Source organism: Rhincodon typus, chromosome 7, assembly GCF_021869965.1.
Source record: "Rhincodon typus isolate 14 chromosome 7, sRhiTyp1.1, whole genome shotgun sequence".
Taxonomy (NCBI): Eukaryota; Metazoa; Chordata; class Chondrichthyes; order Orectolobiformes; family Rhincodontidae; genus Rhincodon; species Rhincodon typus.
In genome coordinates, this window is record NC_063338.1 from 37306232 (window position 1) to 37331181 (window position 24950).

Here is a 24950-nt window from a genome sequence, read left to right on the forward strand (position 1 = left end):
CCTGTTCCTCTGATGCTGCCTGGCCTGCTGTGTTCCTCCAGCTCCACACTGCGTTATCTCACACTCCAGCAACGGCAGTTCTTACTATCTCTAATCTAATTGGTGACACGTTTCTTGTGGCATCCTGCAAGATTCTGTATCATAGTCCTAACTATTTAACTATTTATTGGCAACACATACTTTCCAAAAACAGAAGCGACTTGGGTTCTATGTACAGAAGGTAATTAAGGTATCATGAACAGGTATGAAAAATAATTGAAAAGGCAATGGAATGCTGGTCTGTATACTGTTATGGCATTTACCTTTTGATGTGTATGTGGGTGTTAACTGACAATATATCACCCATGTTTATCATATGTTAATTCTGGGTGTTAGCAATAAGTTGTATGTGTATTGTACATTGTATTACTGTTCTAATTGTGTAGAAGAAGTGTGCTGTTTATTCAATCTACACCAGACTGCAAACTTCATACTTAGAGAATAAAGCAACAGATTTTATAGATTTAACACACAGCACACTTTTCTGTATGATTAGAACAATAATATGATATACAATACATATACAACTTATTTCTAACACCCAAAATTAACATATGGTAAACATGGGTGATATATTGTGATTTAACACACACAAAAAGCAAATGCAATTGAGACAGACCCAAATGGATTTCTCAGTAACTAACCCAGGGCATTAATAATACAGTGGGTCATAAAAACTTAGTAAACATCACAAGTGATTACAATTCTTCACTTTTATCGATCTGGTCTTAAACCTTTCTGTCAAGAGCCATTTCAGAATGGAATGCTATGACAATTGCTCCTGTTCTGGTATGCTCTCACTGGATCCCACCTTTTTCACCAATAGTTAACCACCAAGCTAGATCTGTCCCTATGTTCTCCCTGAGCTGCAGTCTTGCTCAATTGTACGATGCAAATATTACTTCTGAGCTAAGCCCCCACTCTCTGAGCTGCACAGAAGTATTCATGCTCTCAGCTTTCTTCAAAGTCCTTCACACCTTGTCCAATACAGGACCATCAAGCCCCCTTTTTTTTTGTTTTACAGCTCCCTGAACCTCCTCTGAGTCCTGACTCCAACTCTTAGCTGTTTTCTAATTCCTGAGTTGATTCTAACAGTAGAGAGCCATCTAATCACGCTTGACTCCTAAAAATCACCACTCCTAACGTGGAATCTGCCCATCTCTTTCTCCAAATCTGTGTCCACAAAACTGCTTTTCAGTGACCCTCACACTTTCCCGAGTGACATAAACAAACACTTGCAATAAGTTCTACTCCTGTTGCTGGGCAGAATTCAACGCTGCCACCTAACTCTTGGACCTCTCTGTGCACCTGAATGGTACAATGTTACCATTTTCACAGAATTCAGGCCTTCAGCATAAAGAATACTTACAAAAAGAATGATTCATTATCTAGAGGATTATGACAAAGGGGTTAGAAATCGTGCTACAGCTATACAAAGCCCGTGTTAGACAATATTTGGAGTACTGGGCAATATACCTTTGCAAGAATATATTGGTCTTGGAGGGAGTTGAGCATAGATTTACCAGAATATTACATTTTAGTAGAATGTTAGCATTTTGTGATGAACTGAGATCACGAAAGTTGCTATATAAATGACAGCTTGTTATTAATATTTCAAAGTGCACCCACAATCTGTAGTTAAAACAGAAACTAACAATAGAGTGAAACAGCATTGGGAGCTCTAACAAAGCATCTCATTCTGATTTGCTTCAGAGTAACTTCAGACTTTCGCAATCAAGTTGGCATTACTTTGCTTTAATAACATTGACAATTCTGTCATTTACATTAGAGACTATAATCAGGCATTCAGTCCAGTTGGTCTACATTGGTGTTTATGCTCCACATGAACGTCCTCACACACTACTTCATTTAGCCCTATTTTTATTACCTTTGATTCTTTATTCTCAAGCATATAGCCAGTTTTCAACAACAAAAACAGACGTTGCTGGAAAAGCTAAGCAGGTCTGGCAGCATCTGTGAAGAGAAAATCAGAGTTAACATTTCGGGTCCAAGGACCCTTCCTCAGAACTGGAAGGCAGGAATTTTTATGTATCCAGTTTTGCCTTAAATATAATTATGCTATTCACCTCAACTGTACTGTGAGGAAACAAGTTCAACAGTCTAACCGCACTGTACGTAAAATATTTCTTCCAAATTGCTTCAATGAATTTATTATTGACTCATTTTCATGATCCCTCGTTTTGGATACACTCGCAAGTAGAGACGTCTTTTCTATTTTTGTTCTATCAAATCTATCTTAATTTTAACAGTGAGTATTTCACTCCTTATCCTTTCTTTTCTGGAGAAAAGATCCTAAGCCTGTTCAGTTTTTCCAGATATTTATTTTCCTCTCAGTTCTGACATTTTTATTGTAAATATTACTGCCCTCTATATCCTTTTGTTCATATGAAACCAGAACATCAACAATATTTTAATTTAATTTAACCCAAATTTTCAAGTTCAGATTGGCCTGGATTCTCATAATGCTGCTCATCATCTCCTCTGTCTGCAACTTATTAACTTTGGTGTCTGCAATCTCTTGAACATTCTTTGTTCAAATTTCTGATAAGCATTACTATTGAATTTCTTAAACAGTCTTAAAAGGGTCTACTTGTTAAGCTTGTGCTTTTTCATGCATTATAATTAAATACAAGAAGAACTTACAGTACCACTATTAAGAAGGTATATAAATAAAAAGGCTTTGGCCAAGTCTTAACACTGTAAATAACTTGATTTAATAATTATGAGGCAAAAAATAACACAGATGTAACATAGAATCGAGCTTTAGTCCCAAATCACTAACATCTGAGTCATTTTTATGAGTAGAAAAAAAAGTCTTTATGGCACAACTGTATTAAACAATAAACACAAAAAATGAATAATGTCTGCTTCTACAACTGCCCTGTAACTATCTAGTCAAAGTATGCATCCTCATTAATAACACAGAGATGATACTTATTTTCTCAATATTACCTAATTTAGCTATATCAATGCTTCTAAAATCCGATGAATTGTTTGTTTATTCCTATTTGTGTCTTTGCTGTTCACAAATTGATTGTCACGTTTACCTGTTACAGAACAACTCACTTCCTCCATCATCAAAACACTGGTGGCAAAATGCATCATTTGCAAAATGTACTACAGCAACTCACCACCACTTTTTCGACAGCACCTTCCAAACTCATGTCTTCTACCATCTAAGAGAACAACAGGTACATGGGAATACCAACGCCTGCAAGCTGTCTCCAAGTCATGCACCATCCTGACTTGGAAATATGTCACTGTTCCTTCATTGCTGCTGGATCAAAATCCTGGAACTCCGGACTGTGGGTTTACATGCACGCACCACATGTACTGCAATGGTTCAGGAAGGTGACTTCCACCATCTTCCCAAGGGTAATTAAGATCTGGTAACAGGTGTCCTTGTCAGCAACACTCATATCCTTTAAAAGAATAAATAAAACAACTTGCTAAAAATCAAAAGTAGGTTAGTGGCTGTGATGCACTCTGGGATGTCCTGAAGAGGTGAATGGTATTCTAAAAGTGCAAGTTCTTCTTCATCATTATTTTACAACTACGTGTATGTCATCCAGTTAGTTTTAATTGGTTATTGCTGACTTCAGGAAAATACTCACTTCCTTTTAACTCTTTGTAATATTTAACAAGGGCTCCTTACAGCATTTAAAATATTTTTTTCCTGCTGAGAAATATGTTTCTGTAAATATTTAATATTGAAATTCCAAAGTGTTCTAAAGTACATAAAAGTACTGTCAGAGGTAGGAAACTACATAAACACTTTACACTGGTGAATGGGCCACTGTTATAATGAACTAAGGCTCTCTTTAATTTGATGGAGGTGAAAGAAATCCTGAAATACCCAAAACAGCTATTGACATTTATGTGAATTCACAAGACAAATGTGGTGTCAATGCAATAAAAACACAAAGTGCTGCAGAAACTCAGCAAGTCTGGCAGCATCAGTGGACAGAGGAATAGACTTAATGTTTTTAGTCCACCCAGAAGTATTTGGAAAGTGACTCTGCTTTTTCCCTCGTGATGTTGCCAGATCTGCTGAGTTCTTGCAACACCTTCTGATATTATTTCAAAGGCTCCAGCATTCTGCAATACTTTATTCTTTTAATGTCAATACAAAGTGGCTTTGTTTTCCATCAATGGAGGGACTACAACATAAATGCAATCAGAATTCAACATTAGTCTGTCATTTAGGTCAGGTAGTTGCACTATCTTGACAAATAAGCACAATGTGGTTGGATTACATAAAATTAACTATTAAATAAATAACAATGCTCTAAAATCTGGTCAAACCATGACTAACAAGTGGCCAAGATAAGGAGGGCTTCAAATATTCTAAAAAAACTTGAAATTACACTGTCATGACACCATTTCAAGCAGGAATATGAAGAGCAAATAACAAGGCTGGAGAAGTTATGAGCAATAGCCATTAAACAGTCATTTACAGCATTGATTGTGAGGGAGTGTAGCTGTGCTTTCCTGATAAATAGCTATTGAGCCTTTATAGTGACTCTGTCTGCTGAGCAATCCTGTAACATACCTTCAAAATAAACAGAAGCCACATCTACTTCACCATTCTTCTGAGAGATTGATAAATCAGTTTAAGCAAACATAGAACCACAACATACACTATCCATAAATTCCAAGAAACTTTCCAAGTTGAGCAAGCAGTTGGCTTGGATACAGAGCAGGCCAGCGTCAGGTCATATTGTAATGATGTGGGTGTTGGGTGGGGTGCAGGACAGATAGAGAGCTGGTACAGTAGTAAGCTATCCATAAATAGGGACTTGAAGCGTGAATGATTGAGGATCCAGTTGATAACCAGCCAGAGGTTACATCAGGTTTTAATTTTCTAGGTTTTTCCTAATCTTTCAGATAGGTAAGTTGGAATCCTCCGATGTCTCCAATTCTAACTCACTTCAACATGGCCCCATTTGTCTGCAAACCAGAAGATTTGAGCTGATTCGCCCAGATAAGGCGTAATAAGAAAGCAGAATCAATATGACTTTATAGGATCGACTTTAATATGTTCAGTGTATCAGAACTATCTCCTCTAAACAACAAAGGGGCACATCAGAAAGTCTAGGTGTGACTGGACTGCCATCTGCTGGAACACCGTGTTTTAGCTCACCATACTTAAATGTCAGGGTTATTTTGTGGATTTTTGCTTTTTTTGTGCATAACAGTGCAGAAAAGAAACTGCAGTAAGAATAGCTGCTTCAGACATTTTCCAAGCTGGTTAAGAGGAGTAAAAACTTAGTTGAGCAATATTGTTGCAAGCTATCAACTAGTCCCCTCTCAGTTCCTTGTTATAGCTAACATGAGCTCGAGCAAAACTGATTCAACATGACCATTACCTGTATATTATTTTGAAAAACAAAATTTCAGGCAAAGATATGGGAAAGCAAACATTCTCAGCACTTCTTTATTTTTAGTTTTAGCTTTATTGCGGTCCTTGCATTTCTTTTAACAAACATTCAAGCTATACTTAAAAGCCAGAATGCTTTTGATGCTGGTCTGGTTATACAGGTTTAAATAGCACAGTAACCTGTGTGTACTGCAGTAGCAGGTGAAGTTAGCAATGTAGTATCCAGTTAGTTCAAGCCCCAGCATCCTCCCTCAAACACAACTGTAATGGCCTGGGTCAGTGTGGGGATGGGGAAGGACAGGGCAAGGCAGCAATGGGTAAAATCTTTTTAAATTTGTCTTTCAAAAGGTTACCAGATCCAGATTACTGAGAGTGACTAAAGGGTTGTGAACTATGAGTCATCAAGTAGTTGGACTGACTCCATGGCAACTGTGGAGGCTCAAGATTAAAGAGGCTGGTTAGGCAGGAGTGTAGGTATAGGCTCATTACTTACACCTATATCTTGTTTTGGTGAATTGACAATGTCTGGAATATGAGTGGAAGTGCTGGAACTGGCTCCAGAGTCAGCCTACTTATAGACTGTTGTTATTAACTCTGCTGTTGCTACACTCCCCTCCAAGCTGCAAATATTAGGGTTAAAAATCTTCAAATAAAAGCAGTGCTGCAGATGCTAGATATCTGAAGTAAAATCACAAATTCTGGAGAAAAATCATATTTGATACAAATAGTTAACATTGTTTCTCTCTGCCAGACCTGCTAATTTTCTGCAGAGTTTACTTTTATTTCAGGGTCAAACTCTTGCTTTCCTTCTTACTTTTCAGCAAGATCTTATTTGGATCTCAGGTCAGGTGTCAGAGATGCCTGAGGCAAGGTACAGCAGTATAGAAATCAGGAATCTAAAGTTAGATTTGACATCAGCCAGCAGCAACTGCGAATGTATCAAAGATTTATTTCACTTCGAAGGAGTAATCTTTCTCTTAATATATCTTATCAATGATTGTTTTCTAGCGCTAGCCTGTAAAAGTAGCAGAGAAAAGAAAGATCCGCTTTGATGATGTATGGATTAAAATAACATAAATGAAGCCAGATGACTTGGACTCTGTCACCCAGAAAGCTCTGCACTGTGTTAAAAGTCAGGCATAACTATGTTGCAACATTAGGGGCTGCAGGTGCTAGAAATCAGAAACAAAAACAGAACTTGCTGGAAAATCTCAGCAGGTCTGGCAGTATCTGTGGAGGGAAAGCAGAGTTAATGTTTTACATCAAGTGAACCTTCCTCGGAATGGATTCAAACACATTCTAAAGAAGGGTCCATAGCAATAGCTCAAGTCCTTACAATTAGCGAGTGTCAAGGAAATGCATGAGATAATACATTGAGAGGGTAATTGATTCTGTTAGATGTTTTCTGTCTCAACTTCTGTAACTTTAGTAATTTGTATCTGCAAAATACCTTCAAAGCCTAGCAGACAGCCATTTGTGATATGTAGTTTTGATGGTTAAATATTAATTAAGCTACATCCTGATAGTGTTTGATATAGTTTATTTTTGGTGATGTCCTTGCTAGCTATAAACTATCACACAAACCATGCCCTAATTTCCAAATTCAAAATGCAAAAAAAAACTTATTTCTGAACAAGATGGACTACCAAGCTTGTATAAAGAAAATAGGTCTACTGACACCCAACCACAAAGTTGACTGTGTTCAACAATGAATCAAGTACAAGACCAAAATGAAACATTCCTTTAGCACAGGTTCCATTCAGGGGAGTAAGGCCACTTCACTGTTAAAATATTCTTCGGTGACTATATTTCCTAATGAATCTAATTATCAGCAATTTGGCGATGGTCAGGTAATATGTGAAGTAGAATATTGACTAAAGAGTCAATAACTTCTATGAACTGTATTCCTATTTTATTAAACTATATAAAAGTACTGTAAATGCAACAATTACTAAAAAATGCAATTGTTCTAATATTATCCTTTCTGAACTTGCATGTGAATAGATAAAGAGTTTATACATCCCAGAATTAAAAAAATGTAGAATTTTCTCTGGATTTTCCTTTTGGTTGTTTGTCTAGTTATTTTTCTTAGCACTGTTGTGACACTGCAGTTTTAAAAACTAAAATTTAAAATTTACTTTGGTTGACTTCAAAGCTTTGAAGACTAACTAACACTACTCTGAAGCGATTTAAGGCATGTGTGAAATGTTCAATTAGGAAAGAAATATGTTTATATGAAATATGTTCAAAGAATGTCAACTAGCCAAGACCAAATTTGAGACACAATGCATTGGACACTCAAAATGTAACTCTCAAAATAGTTAAAAGTTCATTCTGGTCAGTGTTTGTCCAATATGAAGTGTCAGTGATTTTTCCCTGAAGTACAGCTGCAATATATCAAAATAAACACCCAGGCTTGTTTTTTGAAATGATTTAGCAGTTAGTTAGTAAAATGTTCCAAACTTCCAAAGACTGACAACATCTTATTTCCAAACGTGCCATAAAACTAAAATCTAGATTTTTCATGGCAGAAATCAAGTACTATATAAACCATGAACAACCACTTCTTTGCTCGGAGATTTTTCTACACAGCAAGAGTGTTCAGTTGAAAAATAACTGTTCTTTCATTACTTAGATCTTAAAACCATGTCAGAAAATTCAATGCTGAAGTAATTTACAATTAAAATTCACATTATAAAACATTCTGAACTTGTTGAATTTTAAATATTGGGTCATATTAAATCGAACATGATGCCCAAGCAATAGACTTCAACTAAAATCCTAGAATTTATTGCAAGTAGCCACAGCTACAAATGCATTGATTTTCAATTTATAAAAGAATGTTCACTAATTGTGCTCAGTCCTTAAAACAAAACAATTCCACAAACATTAAATAAGGAAACCATATATGGAATACAATCCGACAAAACCAACAGTACATAAAAGGAAATGAATACAAATTTAATTGGGTTCACCAGCATCAGCAAAATCATGCACTAATGTGCATTACTCCCAACTACTTTATTCAAGCATTCTACAAAAAAAATCAAATATCTAGTATTCTCCAAAACAAAACAATCTTTTCCACATAATTTATATCATCAGTGCATAATAATACCAGTGATCCCTTCAACTTGCAACAGATAGCAAAACACATTACAGCAGAGATGGCTGGTAGTAAGAAGTTTCAGTTTCTCAATTCATATACCATACTAAATGAATGGAGTGATGCTTCTTGGAGTGGAAACATTAAACACTCAAAACAAACTTTTAGAAGTATTTTGGGATAGCTGGACAATGGATGTCAAAAATATTACTATATAAATTTCAACATGGTAAAATGTGGCAAAATATGTAGTGAATAAGGAACTTTGATGAGCTCGCCAATGTGGAACTTGCTTGGGTGCATCATTCTACAATTGTTCATCTCGGTTTAAAATCAGGTGAATAACTTTAGTCCATAGAATGAGTTTGATCTCATATTCCACAAGCAAATTGAATTATGTTATGTTAAAATCTTATTTGCTTCATATTTCAGATTTCTTTCGCTGCAGATTTCCAGCTGACATTGTTCCTCAGCCTTTCCAGAGATCACAAGTTTATAGTTCATCCTGAAAGAGGAATGAAGAATTGTACCAATGCATGGAAAACAACATTATCTAAAGACATAAAATAATTAATACATCAAATGCAATCAATAAATGGTGTGCTTATTCTTTAAAATAGTTAACATTTATCAGCTTTATCTTGAAACAGAAGCTGAAAGGTTTCTTGCACTCAGTTAAAAGTTCAAGTTAAAACTGAGGAGAGCCAGTCAGCTTCAGAAATTGACAGACACAAACAGGTTTTCAATCAGAACTAGTGACACCTGAGCTGAAAAACAAATGTGCTGGAATAAAAACATTTTAGAAATGGCCAATTCAAAATCATAGTCACTTTGACCTCAGTTCTACTCTTGATAGCATTCAAGCATCTGGAAGAATTAAATCAGAATGACTGTGTAGGTGATTTACCAATCTTGGAATCCAAAGTTGAAAAAAAACTGGACAAATCTAAATAGCTATTGTTGAAATCACAGTATAACAAATCTAATCATTTGCAAGTAACGCATTTATAGAGCTAGAACAAACATTTAGAATTCATTACAGCATTGCAGGAGTACAACTGCCACAAAGCCTACAGCAATTCAAGAAGGCGCCACCATTACTTTCTCAAGGTAATCAGGTATGGCCAATAAGAGTGGCCTTGCCAACTTTTCAAATAAATGGCAGCAAATAATTTATAAAAACAATTGACATGAACTCATGAATGGAGTAGAGTTAACGTGTGGTCAATCCACTTTTCAGCAGGCATTGTTCTGTTCAGCAGACAAGTAGACATGAGAATAAACTTCTGTTTAGAAAATTCACATTGGGTTGGTGTAACATAAACAGGAACTTCTATTATCAGTTGAAAATAGGGAATTATTCTCTGTCAGAAGCAGGTGAAAGATTTAACTTTCAGTGGCTTTTACTTCTTGAAAGTTACTGCATGTTTCCAATTTAAGTACAGGAACAACCAATTATTAATCAAGGTGGGCAGTGCTGGAATACAACTGCAGCCACTTGTCCATTGGTCAAGATTTCATCTCTGGTGCTCTTAAATAGAAAATGGAAATTATAATATGGCCTACTGACAGATCAGTGGTCCCTTGACAAATCAGTGACATTGAGCTGTGCCAAGTTTAAAAAACATTTTTTAAGCATTTTTCTATGTTAAAGGTGCTATATAAATGCAAGTTTTAATTCATTCTCTGCATCAAGTGAATTATTGTCACCCAAACACCTAATCATGCATCAGTATCTCCTCGGCAAGAAGCAACAAAAGTAAGAAAATTCAGCGACTGTCATTCTTGAATTACCCATGTTGGAATGCGTACATATAAATACATACACACACACACACACACACACACACACACGATTTTGCTGCTTTTGATTCAATGCAGGATCAGAAATTTTCAACACTGACAAACCTACTCCCCAGGAATTGTCACAGGAACAAGGTACTGGGGTTCTAAAGCAAAAGGGATTGAAATCCTTCATAAATCATTGAGAGGAAAAGGAGGTAGTAATTGGAGAAATGCAGAAAATAGTATTAAATGTGATATTATCATTAATCTTTCATTTCAACCAATTATATTAACATTGATAATTTGAAGCAAACAACAGGAATGGCAGCAGGAATGCAGCACTTTTCTACAATGTATGCAATGTATGCTTATAATTCAATTAATTTTTACATCGTATAAGAACTAGCAGCAGGAGTAGACAATTCAGCCTGTTGAGCCTGCTCTGCCATTTAACATGATCATGCCTGATCTCATGTCTGCCTCAAACTCACTTTCTTTCCTGCTCCCCATTACTCTTTTCAATTAAAAATCTCTCTCCTCATTAAAGTTATTCGTAGTCCTGATATCTCCAGGGTCAGAATTCCACCGATTCACAGCCCTTTGAGAGGTGTAATTTCTCCCCATTTTGTTTTAAATCTGCCGCCCCTTAGCCTAAAACTATGACCTCTCGTTCTAGATTGGTCCACAAGGAGAAACATCCACTCTAAATCTACTTTGTCATTCCCCTTTAGCATTTTACATCTTCAATTAGATCTCTTTTCATTCTCCAAAACTCTAGCTACAATAGGCCCAAACTGCTCAATCACTCCATTAGACATGTTAGATGACGAAATATAACAATGTGATTCTTGTCTTGAACAATTCAAGTCACTTCATGCCTCAGGATGAAATGTCAAAATCTTGATTTGAAAATCTCCCTTGCTTTTGGTTTTTCACCTCCCTTAGGAGAGAAAATAGATTGGAAAAGAATTGTGGAAGTCCAAATGTCATGTGGCTTGTTGGAATAAAACAGGTGATCTAAGTTCCCTAAACTTATTCCAAATTTTCTTGGCTAAACACAAATTCCTGTCATTTACTATAAGTGTAGACATTTTAAAAAAATATACCATTTGTGGGACATGGGAGTTGCTGGCCGGACAGCATTTTTATTGTCTGCCCTTAGTTGCCCTTGAGAAAGTAGTGGTGAGCTGTCTTCTGAACTGCTGCAGTTCACGTGCTGTGGGTTGAGCCACAATGCCCTTAGGGAGGGAATTCCAGGATTTTGACCCAGTGACAGTGGAAGAATGGCGATATATTTTCAAGTCAGGATGGTCTGGGACTGGGAGGGACTTGCAGGAAGTTGTATTCACATGTATCTGCTGCCCTTGACCTTCTACATGGAAGTGGTCGAGAGTTTTGGAGATGCTGTCTACAGGTCTTTGGTGAATTTCTGCAGTGCATCTTGTAGATAGTACACACTGCTGTTACTGAGCATCGATGAAGGAGGGAGTGGATGTTTGGGATATGGTACCAATCATGTGAGCTGCTTTGTCTTGGATGGCGACAAGCTTCTTGAGTGTTGTTGGAGCTGCACTCATCCAGGCAAGTGGGGTGTATTCCACCATATTCCTGACTTGCACCTTGCAGATTGTGAACAGACTTTGGGGAGTCAGAAGATGAGTTACTTGCCACAGTATTCCTAGCCTCTGACCAGCTCTGGTAGCCACTATGTTCATGCGGCGAGTCCAGTTGAATTTCTGGTCAATGGTAACCCAAGGATGTTGATAGTGGGGGATTCAGGGATGATAATAACATTGAATGTCAAGGGAGGTTAAATTATTTCTTACTGGAAAGGGTCATTGCCTGGCATTTGTGTGGTGCGAATGTTACTTGCCACTTGTCAGCCCAAGCCTGGATATTGTCCAAATCTTGTTGCATTTGAACATGGACTGCGAATATCCCCACTTCTGACCTTCTGATCTACATTTGCATATGTTTAGAACAGGGTGCAGTTGCTTGCACATCTTCACCTTCCTTATATACCAGGGATTCCATTAAAATTGGTTTCTATTGTGAATATGAATATGGGTAAGTGACCAAAGACTGCATCAAAAAACTGACTTTCTTTTAAAGATAAATTGACTGTTGCATCACAATTTGGTGTGGGTTTGTTTCATATGCTATTATTTAAAGGTAATAAGGAAATCAATATTTTTGTAAATTTGTTTCCACACGAATACTAACTTTCTAATAAAACAAAGAATTCTATGCTGTTCGCTTGTTACAAACTGATCTGCACTTTTTAGACAAAAACAGACAAAATCTTAGTTACCTTTTTAGCTGAAAATGCATCTTTTGACTTTGGTTGAAGCTCTTCCAATCGCTTTCTCAGCAACTGTGATATCGTTTTTGCTTCTCTACTGTTTATATATTCTCCTGCAGCATTTTTCTGAAAGTCAAAAACATTAAATATTTTGCAAAATCAAACAATAAATAGAGAAAAGTAATAGCTGAACATATATGATGTTTGTAAGCACTGTGACATGCGAGGACAGAACGGGAAAACCTTGTCATGATTCCCTATCATGCAAATTTTTATGTTCACCGAGCCATGAAGAGTAGGCACTTACGGAAGTTACATATTTGTCTACATGGATGAATAGGATGGGAATTATTTTATTAAAAAAAAATTAAAACTAGATGCTGCCCTTCTGACTCACATGAAGCACTGGTTGACTCCCTTCAATAAGTTGTGTGTTTATTTGGTGTACAATGGCACTGGAGGTGCAAGGTAGTAAAAAAAGGGTCAATATCATACATACTGATCCACCTAGCTGGGAATGTTGACAAGGGCAGGTATTGAGAAATAAAGAAAACATAAAAACTAATTTCTGATTAATGAGCTGGTTGTTAGAAAAATAACTTACACAGTAATAACAGACTGGCAAAACAGCCCACTGTATTCAGGAATAAGATGCTAGTTGTGAATTTTCAGAACTTGCTGGCAAACTTATGCTGCTTGCTTTGCACAACAAGACATGTCACTCTCACCCTCCCGATTAATTTTTAGAACTTTTTAGCATGCCAATTTACACTTAAACTTGCCACAAAAAGTTCAGGGTTTTTAAAAAAATTCATTCTTGCAATGCAAGTGTTACTAACAAGGCCAGCATTTATTTTTCATCCCTTAATGTTCTTGAGGTAGTGGTGGTGTGTGGTCACCATCTTGAACTGTTGCAGTCTGTGGTGTAGGTACGCTTACAGTTAGAACATAGAACATAGAACAGTACAGCACAGTACAGGCCCTTCAGCCCACGATGTTGTGCCGAACTTTTACCCGAAATCTAAGGTCTATCTAACCTCCACCGCTACCTTATCCTATCATCCATATGCCTATCTAATAGCCGCTTAAATGCCCCTAATGAGGCCAACTCCACTACCCGCTCCGGCAATGCATTCCACGCCCCTACCACACTCTGAGTAAAGAACCTACCTCTGACGTCTCCCCAATGTCTACCTCCTTTCACTTTAAAACTATGTCCCCTCGTAGAAGCTACCTTCACCCTAGGAAAAAGTCTCTGGCTATCTACTCTATCTATACCTCTGATCATTTTGTACACCTCTATCAAGTCACCTCTCATCCTTCGTCGTTCTAAAGAGAAAAGCCCTCGCCCTCTCAACCTTTCCTCGTAAGACCTTCCCTCTATTCCAGGCAACATCCTGGTAAATCTCCTCTGCACCTTTTCCAACACCTCCACATCTTTCCTGTAATGAGGTGAACTGGACACGATACTCCAGACGTGGCCGAATCAGGCTTTTGTATAGCGGGAGCATAACTTCACGGCTCTTGAACTCAATCCCTCTATTAATGAAAGCTAACACACCATACACCTTCTTAACAACTCTATCCACCTGGGTGGCAGCTTTCAGGGAACTGTGAACATGAACCCTAAGATCCCTCTGCTTCTCCACACTGCCAAGAATCTTTCTGTTAACCCTGTATTCTGCTTTCAAGTTTGTCCTTCCAAAATGAATCACCTCACACTTTTCAGGGTTAACCTCCATCTGCCACTTCTCAGCCCAGCTCTGCATCCTATCAATATCCCTTTGTAACCTAGAACAGCCCTCCGCACTGTCCACAACGTGACCCACCTTCATATCGTCCGCGAACTTGCTAATCCAGCCTTCCAGTCCTTCATCCAAATCATTTACAAAAATTATAAATAGAAGAGGACCCAGAACAGATCCTTGTGGTACAGCACTCGTAACTGAGCACCATGTTGAATATTTTCCGTCTGCTACCACCCTTTGTCTTCTAAGCGTCAGCCAATTCTGAATCCAATCTGCCACATTTCCCCCTATCCCATGCCTCCTTACCTTCTGTATGAGCCTACCATGGAAAACCTTACCAAACGCCTTACTTAAATCCATGTATACCACATCCACTGCTCCACCTTCATCCACGTGTTTGGTCACGTCTTCAAAGAATTCAATAAGGTTTGTGAGGCATGATCTACCCCTCACAAATCCATGTTGACTATCATGAATCAAACTGTGCCTTTCCAAGTGATTGTAAATCCTGTCTCTCAGAGCCCTTTCCAATAATTTGCCCACCACGGACGTAAGACTAACTGACCTGTAATTTCCGGGGTTATCCCTGTTCCCTTTTTTGAACAAGGGAATGACTTTTGCCTCTTTCCAATCTTCCGGCACTATACCCGTGGACAGTGAGGACGAAAAGATCATTGCCGAAGGCCCTGTGATCTCGTCCCTCGCTTCCCATAGAATCCTTGGATAAATCCCATCAGGCACGGGGGACTTATCTATCTTCAACTTCCTCAGAATTCCTAGCACATCTTCTTTACTAACATCAACCTCCTCTAGCCTACCTGCCTGTTTCACAATGTCCTCCTCTACAACTAGGTCCCCCTCAGTTGTGAATACTGAAGAAAAGTATTCATTAAGGACCTTTCCTATCTCTTTAGGCACTGTGCACAAATTCCCTTTACAATCCTTGATCGGCCCTACACTTTCTCTGGTCATTCTCTTGTTCTGCACATACGTGTAAAAAGCCTTGGAGTTTTCCTTGATCCTATCCGCCAAAGTTTTCTCATGCCCCCTTAGAGCTCTCCTAAGCCCTTTCTTCAGCTCCTTCCTGGCTAACTTGTATCCCTCTAGAGCCTTTTCTGTTCCTCTTTTACTAAACCTTACATAAGCCTCCTTCTTCCTCTTAACCAGTCGTTCGACCTCTCTCGAGAACCATGGTTCCCTCACTCGACCGCATCTTCTCTACCTGCTAGGGACAAACATATCGAGAACATGCAGTATGCATTCCTTAAACAATCTCCACATTTCTGTGGTGCTCTTCCTTGATAGCATCTGTTCCCAATTTATGTTACCCAGTTCTTGCCTAACTGAGTTGTAATTACCCTTCCCCCAATTATAAACTTTATTCTGCCGTATGTACCTATCCTCATCCATGACTATCGTGAAAGAAACAGAGTTATGATCACTACCGCCAAAATGCTCTCCTACCAACAGGTCTAACACTTGGCCCGGTTCGTTGCCAAGTACCAAATCCAAAGTGGCCTCTCCTCGTGTTGGTCTATCTACATACTGTGTCAGGAATCCTTCCTGAACGCACTGGACAAAATCTGCTCCTACTAAAATGTTTCCAATCAATATTTGGAAAGTTGAAGTCACCCATGACTACAACCCTGTGACTTCTGCACCTTTCCAGTATCTGCCTCCCAATCCGCTCCTCTACTTCTCTGCAACTATTAGGGGGTCTGTAAAAAACCCCCAAAGTGACTGCTCCTTTCTTGTTCCTGACCTCAACCCAAACTGACTCTGTAGACATATCATTCTCGAACTGCCTTTCAGTAGCTGCTATACTCGCCCTGACTAGCAATGCCACTCCCCCACCTCTTTTTCCACCCTCCCTATTTCTTTTAAAGCATCTAAATCCCGGAACTTCCAACATCCATTCCTCTCCCCGAGTTACCCAAGTTTCTGTAATGGCCACAACATCATAGTTCCAAGTACCAACCCATGCTCTAAGTTCATCCGCTTTATTTCTGATACTTCTTGCATTGAAGGACTTTAACCCAGTGACAGTGAAGGAATAGTGTTATTGCTCCAGCATGTGACTTGGAAGGAAGTAGTGTTTCTACACAAATACTAATTTTCTTTGAAGTGATGGGGTCATGGGTTCGGAAGGTGCTGTTGAAAGAAGCTTAGTGAGTTGCTGCATTGAATCTTCACATGGTGCATATAGGGAATGAGTGTTTAAAGTGATGGATAGGGTGCTGATAAATGATAAATTGTCAGTCCCAGTCTGGTTGTTCTCACCACCCCATTATCAATTTTCACTTCCAGCAAGATATAGTGCAAAATAATTTTTGAGTAGAGAATACAGAGAAAAGTCTATCTACCAGTGTGCAATGTGTGATGGCTGGTTCTAACAAAGATATAGCACAATTGTTTACCTTCTTTTCTCCTTGGAATGGATAGAATTTAACAGTTGGATAAGCTCTGATACCAGCTGTTTGACAAGTGTGTGGGTTACTCTGACAGTCCACCTTTCCTGCTTTAATTTCACCTTTGATTGACTGTTAAAAAACATTGAAAAATGTATTCAATGTGCAAATAATACAAATACTATGAATATGAAATAGGAATATAAAAAGCTGGACATTTCAGCAGGGCAGGCAGCTTTCATGGCAAAGAAAACAGTTACTTTGTCATCAAAGTTAATTATCCTGAAAGCAACAAAGCTGGCTTTGTAATTAGGCACGAGACAAAAACAAAAAGTTTAGCACAAATTTCAAAGGAAACCTGGCACTCTATACACCCTTGTGTACACTCATTTGTATCTTCCAATCGTATTGTCAAAGTATCAACAGACATTCAATAAGTGAAGATGTTCAAGTTGGTTGGCTCGCCGAGCTGGCTCGCAGACGTTTCGTTACCATGCTTGGTAACATCCTCAGTGCAGCCTCCGATGAAGTGTCGGCGTGTCTTCCCACCTGGTTTTTAAACTCTGGGGTCCGTTGAGATGGATTGCCCCACTTCCGGGTTTCCTTCGTAGTGGAATGTATATGGGGTCGAGTTCAATGTGTTTATTAATAGCATGCTTCGTGGAGTGCCATGCTTCTAGGAATTCTCGTGCCTGTCCCTGCCTAGCCTGTTCCAGGATCTTGGTGTTGTCCCAGTCGAAGTGGTGGTTCTCCTTGTCCATGTGGATTGAGATGAGTGAGTATTGGTCATGCCTTTTTGTAGCCAGTTGGTGTTCATGTACTCTTGTTGTTAGTTTCCTTCCCGTTTGTCCGATGTAGTGTTTCTCACAAAGGAAACCTGGAAGTGAAAAGTGAGAAACGCTACATCGGACAAACAAGAAGGAAACTAACAACAAGAGTACATGAACACCATCACACCGACTCTTCATCGAAGGCTGCACTGAGGATGTTACCAAGCATGGTAACAAAACGTCTGCGAAACAGGAAACCAGCTCGGCGAGCCAACCAACTTCAACAACCTCAACACCCACAACCCGAGCTACAAATCTACTCTAAAACCTAAGTGAAGATGTGTTAACAGATAATTTAACACATCAGTAAACTGTGCACAGTCAGGAAGGAGAGATCACACCCAGAATGAGACAGCCCGAATGAATATGTAGTTTGGAATTTGGAACAGTGTAGGAATTCGGTACAGAGCTTGAAGAGGTGTTTTTTTTGCTTGCTTTTTTGGGTCATAGGTTGTAAATTTCTTTTTTATAATAGGAAAAAACTGAAGCCCAGGATCGGAGGCCCAGCATCAAAAGAGTGACATTGCAGGAATAGTGCAAGTTCCTTGGTTGGTAATAGCCACTAATTTGACTTCGCAATATTGGTTACTTTCAGATTGAAGGTTAATAGGAGAAATATTTACAGATTACCAATTAAAAGATCAGTAGGAAATTTTCAAAAGAAATTAAGAATGAAGTAATTAGAGATGAAAAGCCATTTGATATTCCAGGATTGGCTGACTGGCAGAAGACAGAGTGTGGGGGTAAAGGACAGATGTGCTGGCAATGGAGGAGTCCAGAGCAGGTTGACAAGAATAATCCCAGGAACGAACGGTTTGTCATATTAGGAGCGGTTGAGGACTCTGGGTCTGTACTCAATGGAGTTTAGAAGGAGGAGGGAGGGTCTCATTAAAAATTACATAATACTGAGAGGACTGGATAGACTGGGATGTGGAGAAGATGTTTCCACTAGTAAGTGGGGCCAAATCACGAGGGTACAGCCCGTGAGTGAAGACATGGCCCTTCAGAACTGAAATGAGGAGGAATTTCTTCAGCCATTGGATGGTGACTGTATGGAACTCATGGCCTCTACAGCCTTCTAGTGGCAAAGTCACTGACTGTGTTTAAGACAGAAATAGATAGGCTCTTGATAATAAGGGGATCAAATGTGTTGCGGAAAAGTCAGGAGAATGGAGTTGAGAAATATTCAGTCACAATCAAATGGTGAAGCAGACTCGATAGACCCAATGGCCTAATTCTGTTCCTATATCTTATGGTCTTGTATTTATGTAATTGATAGCCTATTTATATACAAAAAAAATCACACCAATGAAAAATCTCAGTGGTCAAATTTCACTGGTAATGAAAGTTGCGTAATTATAATTTCATAAGAGAGAGGTTAATACCTAGCAGCAACCAATACTGCCCTGCTCACCGATTTATATATTTGTACTGTTCACAAAACTCCCTAGGCAAGAAGGGTAAAGTTAATTGACTATAAAAATGCACAGAATCCAGTAATGAGGAAATTAATGATGCATGCAACACACGCAACCTAATTATAAGAAAAAGAACAATTGCAGAACAACACTTATTTGCATTTTAAATGAAATCTTAAATGAAAAGTTTGTGCTGCATTTTTTTTTCATCCTTCACCTACATCACTGGGATGAACTGCATAGGTTAGTGGATGGATAAAAAGTTCTTAAATGCTTTTATAATTCTTTTAGAGACAGCATATTTTGAGGACAATAACCTTAGTTTTTTAACTTTTGGACTAAAATGATGGATTCTGCAATGAATGCATGCAGAAGCAACTTCCTGTTAGTTGTAGAACTGAAATTAGCTCCCATTTCTAAAGGCAGAATTAAAAATTCTGATCTTCTGCGATATATAATGCTGCTAGTTTCTGGAATCTGAGTTTGTTTTGCGTCATTTGTTGCAAATAATGAAAAACAAGGTAGTTGCAAGTTTAAATTTTTTAAAATTCATTCATGCGATGGGAGTGTCACTGGCTAGGCCTGCATTGTTTGCCTGTCCATAACTGGCCAGAGGGCATTTAAGAATTAATCACATTACTGTGGGTCTGGAGTCATATGTAGGCCAAACCAGGTAAAGGTGGCAGTTTTCTTCCCTAAAGGACTTTAGTGAGCCAGATGGACTTTTTTGATCAATTGACAATGGATTCATGGTTACCATTAGACTCTTGAATTCAAATCCCACCATCTGCTATAGCGGGATTCGAATCTGTTTTCCTAGAAGATTATCGGGGTTTCTGGATTAACAATCCAGCGATAATATCACTAGGCCATCGCCTCTGCTTCATCTAATAGAAAATTCAGGCTAAATACACAACACAACACAACACAATTCTCAGCTGCTGAGTAGCCTACTTCTGCTCCTACTTTTGATGTTTCTGTGTTTCCATTATCAAAAATGCATTTTAAAATATGTCTTTTACTGTACAGTGAGTCACTTTCAAAAATGGATGGGATGTTAATCTGTAAACAGTTTAATTTTGTTTATTAACTTTACAATAATTCAGTATGTTCAGAAACCTAAAAAATACCTCCCGTCAAGCATAAAATGACTGTTGCCTGTTGTCTGTCTGTGCAGCAGTTTTTGGACAATCACCTCATTTTATTGAAAAGGATGGTGTAGAAAGGCCAAAAGCTTCACTGGCAATAAGTGTTTGTCAAAAATATTTAACTACAGGAAACAAACTTTTATAAATGTCTACTATATGATTCTTACCTTAGCAAGAAGTTCAAATTCTGGAGCAAAGTTCTGGCAAGGACCACACCACGGAGCATAGAAATCAATTACCCAGTGGTCCTTTCCTTTTAATACTTGTCTTGTAAAATCTTCTGGTGTTAATTCTACGGAGGTTTGAGGAAGAAATCTGAGCAAAAAGAAAAAAAAGTTTCCTTAAAGATGTTGGCCTATTAAAATATTATAAGGGTTAAACAAAGTAATGACACTCAATTACACGAAGAGTTACATAGAAACTAGTCAGCCATTCCATTCATTCCCCTGTTGTTGCACTTGATATCACAATTGATTTGTACGCAATTCCACTTTGCTACCTTTGATTGATATCCCTTAATAACCTTGTAACAAAAAAATCAGTTGATCCTAGTCTTGAATCTTAATTGATCCTCAAAACTCTCAGCTTTTTACAGGAAAGTTCCAGATTTATTACATTTTGTGAGAACAAAATGCTTCCTTAGTTCACTCTCAAATGTTCAAATTTTAAAACCTGTGCTTCTTCTGCCAGAATCCCCAAAGGACATAGTTTTCCATACCCTTCTGTCTTGAATCCGAATCATTTAAACATTTTGATTGAATCATCTCTCAACCTTTTCAACTCCCCCCATCTCAACCTTTTAAACTCAAGAAAATGCAAACATTTCAAATACAGTGAAATTTAATTGGCTCAAATTTAGACAACCGAAACTCTAGCTATGGCAAAGTTGTCAGCCATTCCCACCAGCAGAATAGCAAATCCTACAACTGATCAGGGACAGCGTAGTGCCAAACTGGTAACTCTGGATCAGCTGAAATTGTGCACAAAAAGAATTGTGTCAACTAGAGGTGCAATGAGGCCATGCCAGATTGTGAAATCATGGGAAAACGTGTGGTGAAGGCTGCAAATTAGTCTCGCTATTAACTGAAGGAGTATGCACCAAAGGACATTTTTAATGTGGGTGAAACTGGACTGTTTTACTGTCTTTTAACAGATCACTCTTTAATGTTTAAACATGAAGTGTGTAAAGGTAGAAACATGTCACTGCTGTGGTCTGTGCCAACAGGGAGGGCACCAAAAAGCAGCTGCATGTGTAAATAGTCCAACCAGGGAAGGTGTTATACTGGACCTGGTTTTGGGAAATGAACCCAGCCAGGTGCATGAAGTTTCAGTGGGGGAGCATTTTGGCAGTAATAACCATAATACTGTGAGTTTTAAGATATTCATGGATAGGGAAAACAGCAGTTCCTCAGGTGAAGGTGTTATAGAGTCATACAGCACAGAAACAGACCCTTTGATCCTACCAGTCCATGCTAAACATAATCCCAAACTAAACTAGACCCATCTACCTTCTCCTGGCCCATATCCCTGCATTCCTTTCCTATTCATATACCCATTCAAATGTCTTTTAAACATGTAATTGTGGCTGCATCCACCACTTCATCGGGAAGTTCATTCCACATGCGAACCACCCTCTGTGTAAAAAATTTGCTTTATGTCTGTTATAAATCTCTCTCCTCTCACCCTAAAAATGTGTACCCTAGTCTTGAAATTCCCCAGCTTAGGGAAAAGTCAACTACCATCAATTCTATCTCTACCTCTCATTATTTAATAAACTTTTATCAGGTCACCTCTCAACCTCCTACACTCCCAGCCTATCTAGCCTTTCCTTATAACTCAAACCTTTCATACCCGGCAACATCCTAGTAAATCTCTTCTGAACCCTCTCCAGCTTGATAATATCGTTCCTGTAACTGGGCGACCAGAACTAGACACAGAATTCCAGAAAAGGCCTCACCAATGTCCTGTATAACCTCAACTGGGAGAGAGCGAACTACAATAATATTAAGCAGAAAATGGAGAATTTTGCTTGGATGCGGCTGTTTGAGGGTATATCCGCATCAGACATATGGGAATCTTCCAAATGGTAGTTGATAAGAGTTCAAGAGTAGCACGTTCCTGTGAGAACGAAGGATAGGTACAGCAAGTAACATGTACCTTGGATTACCAGGGATGTTATGATCTTGGTCAAAAAGAAAAAGGAAGCATTTGTAAGGTCTAGGAGAATGGAAACTGATGAAGCCATTGAAGTATATGAGGAAAGTAAGAAGGAATTTAATTAGGACAGTTAAACCGGGTCACGAAAAGTCATTAGGAAACTGGATTAGGGAGAATCCCAAGGCTTTTCATACTTATATAAAAAGCAAGAGGGTAGCCAGGGAAAGGGTTGGCCCACTCAAGGACAAAGGAGGGAGTCTATGTGTGGAGCCAGAAGAGGTAGGTGAGGTCCTAAACGAATACTGTGTGTCGGTATTCACCAAAGAAAATAAATTGATGGATGTTGATCTTAGGGAAGGGAATGTTGAATCTCCTAAACTAATAATTAAAAGGGAAGAGGTGTTGTGCGTCTTAAAAAGTATTAAGGTAGATAAGTCCCCGGTTCTATCCCAGAATCATGAGGGAGGCAAGAGAACAGTTTGGTGGAGCATTGACAGACATCGTTCTATCCACTTTGGCCATAGTTGAGGTCCCAGAGGATTGGAGAATAGATAATATTGTTCCACTAAGAAGGGCAGCAGGAATAATCCAGAAAATTACAGGCTTGTGAGTCTCATGTCCGTGGTAGGGAAATTATTGGAAAAGGTTCTTAGCGACAACATTTAGAAGCAAATGGACTTATTAGTGATAACATGGTTTTGTGCGGGGAGGTCATGCCTCACTAACATGATCAAGTTTTTTTCAGGTGACAAAGATGATCCATGAGGGAAAAGCAATTGATGTTGTCTACATGGGCTTCAGTAAAGCCCTTGACAATGTCCCTCATGGCAGACTGGTACAAAAGGTGAAATCACATGGAATCGGAGTGAGCTGGCAAGATGAATACAGAACTGGCTTAGTCACAGGAGACAGGGGTAGGGGTGAAAGGATGCTTTTTGGGATGGAGGGTTGTGATTAGTGGTGTTCCACAGGGATCAGTGCAGGAATCTCTACTGTTCGTGGTGTACATAAATGATTTGGAGGAAAATGTAGCAGGTTTAATTAGTAAGTTTGCAGATGATACAAAGATTGGTGGAGTTATGGATAGTGAGGAGGATTGTCAGAGGATACGGCAGGATATCAGAGGATACGGCAGGATGTCAGAGGATACGGCAGGATGTCAGAGGATACGGCAGGATATAGATCAGTTGCAGGCATGGGCAGAATGATGGCATATGGAGTTTAATCCAGACAAATGCAAGGTGATACATTTTGGAAGGTCAAGTACAGGTGGAAATTATACAGTGAATGGCAGAACCCTTAGGAGTACTGATATGCAGAGGGACCTGGGTGTGCCGGTCCACAGATCACTGAAGGTGACAGCGCAGGCAGATAAGGAGAAAAAAAAGGTCTACAGCATGCTTGCCTTTATTGGAAGGTGTATGGGGTATAAGGATAGAGGAGTTATGCCGCAGCCTTATAGAACTTTAGTTAGGCCACACTTGGAATATTGCATACAGTTCTGGTCACCACATTACCAGAAGCATGTGGATAATCTGGAGAGGCTACAGAAAACGTTTACCAGAATTTTCCATGGTATGGGGGATTTTAACTACGAAGAAAAGTTGGACAGACTGGGTTTGTTTTCATTGGAACAGAGGAGGTTGAAAGGCAACCTGAAAGAAGTTTAAAAGATTTTGAATGGCATGGATAGAGTGGAAAGTATGAGGCTTTCTCCCTCAAGGTGGAGGGGTCAATTACGAGCGAACACAGCTTCAAGGTATGGGGGTACAGTTTAAGAGAAATGTGTAAGGCAAATTTTTCACATAAAGGTGACGAGTGCCTGGAAAGCGTTACCAGAGGTGGTGGTGGGAGCAGACCGAATAACAGCATTCAAGAAGAATCTGGACGAATATATGAAGAGGAAGGGAATAGAGGGATATGGATCCTATAGTGAAGACAGTTTTTATAATAGAAGGGCAAAACGTGTTGGCGCAGGCTTGGAGGGCCAAAGGGCCTGTTCCTGTGTTGTATTGTTCTTTGTTTGGAGTGGAAAGCCCAAGAAGCCATGTTGCTTTGCAAATTTCAAGAAACTAACCACACAGAATAAGGCTAAAAAGCACCTGGATGACCTCTGGCATTTGAGGCGTGCATCTAGAAAGAGGACAAAACTTTCCTCTTCAACTGATGCATAATCACTCTGATGATCCTGAAGATTCCGATGAATGACCACTGACTCACCGCCTGTTTCTCTAGCTGAAGCCTCAAAAAGCAGAGAAATGTGCTATGTAGTGTGAAACATTTAAGCATTTGAATGTTTTAACTCCTGGCAAAGTTTACATAACATCTTCTCACATTCACCCAAAATGTGGAAACTTACCCCAATGCCCATGACCCAAGTGACTCTGCATTCCTGGACCAACCAGAATAGCTACTGTGGGAAGAAACAGGAAATTGTCACAAATTGTAACTTAAACAAAAAGTCAGAAACAAAACAGTGTACATTCACAGGGTTTTACACAGCTTTTATTAGTCAAGTACCAGAAATTGTTTTGCTATTCAGTTCAGAAGAATTTATGCCTGACATTGTTACCCTTATTTTAAAAAAAAACTTCGAATTTCCTCTTTC

The 24950-nt window shown here is 38.8% G+C and overlaps 1 protein-coding gene across 2 annotated transcripts in view; it reads right to left on the bottom strand.

The window, feature by feature from the left end:
• Positions 1 to 8208: 8208 nt before the first annotated feature.
• Positions 8209 to 24950, bottom strand: part of dnajc10 (DnaJ (Hsp40) homolog, subfamily C, member 10) — a 66341-nt gene continuing 49599 nt past the window's right edge. For both annotated transcript variants that reach the window (XM_048599011.1, XM_048599010.1), the window contains 5 exons: positions 24702 to 24755; positions 20353 to 20500; positions 16799 to 16921; positions 12643 to 12759; positions 8209 to 9051 (listed from right to left, as the gene is read on the bottom strand). In XM_048599011.1, the coding sequence (XP_048454968.1) occupies positions 9040 to 9051; positions 12643 to 12759; positions 16799 to 16921; positions 20353 to 20500; positions 24702 to 24755 (454 nt within the window). In that variant the 3' untranslated portion in view covers positions 8209 to 9039. The remainder of the gene's footprint in view (positions 9052 to 12642; positions 12760 to 16798; positions 16922 to 20352; positions 20501 to 24701; positions 24756 to 24950) is intronic.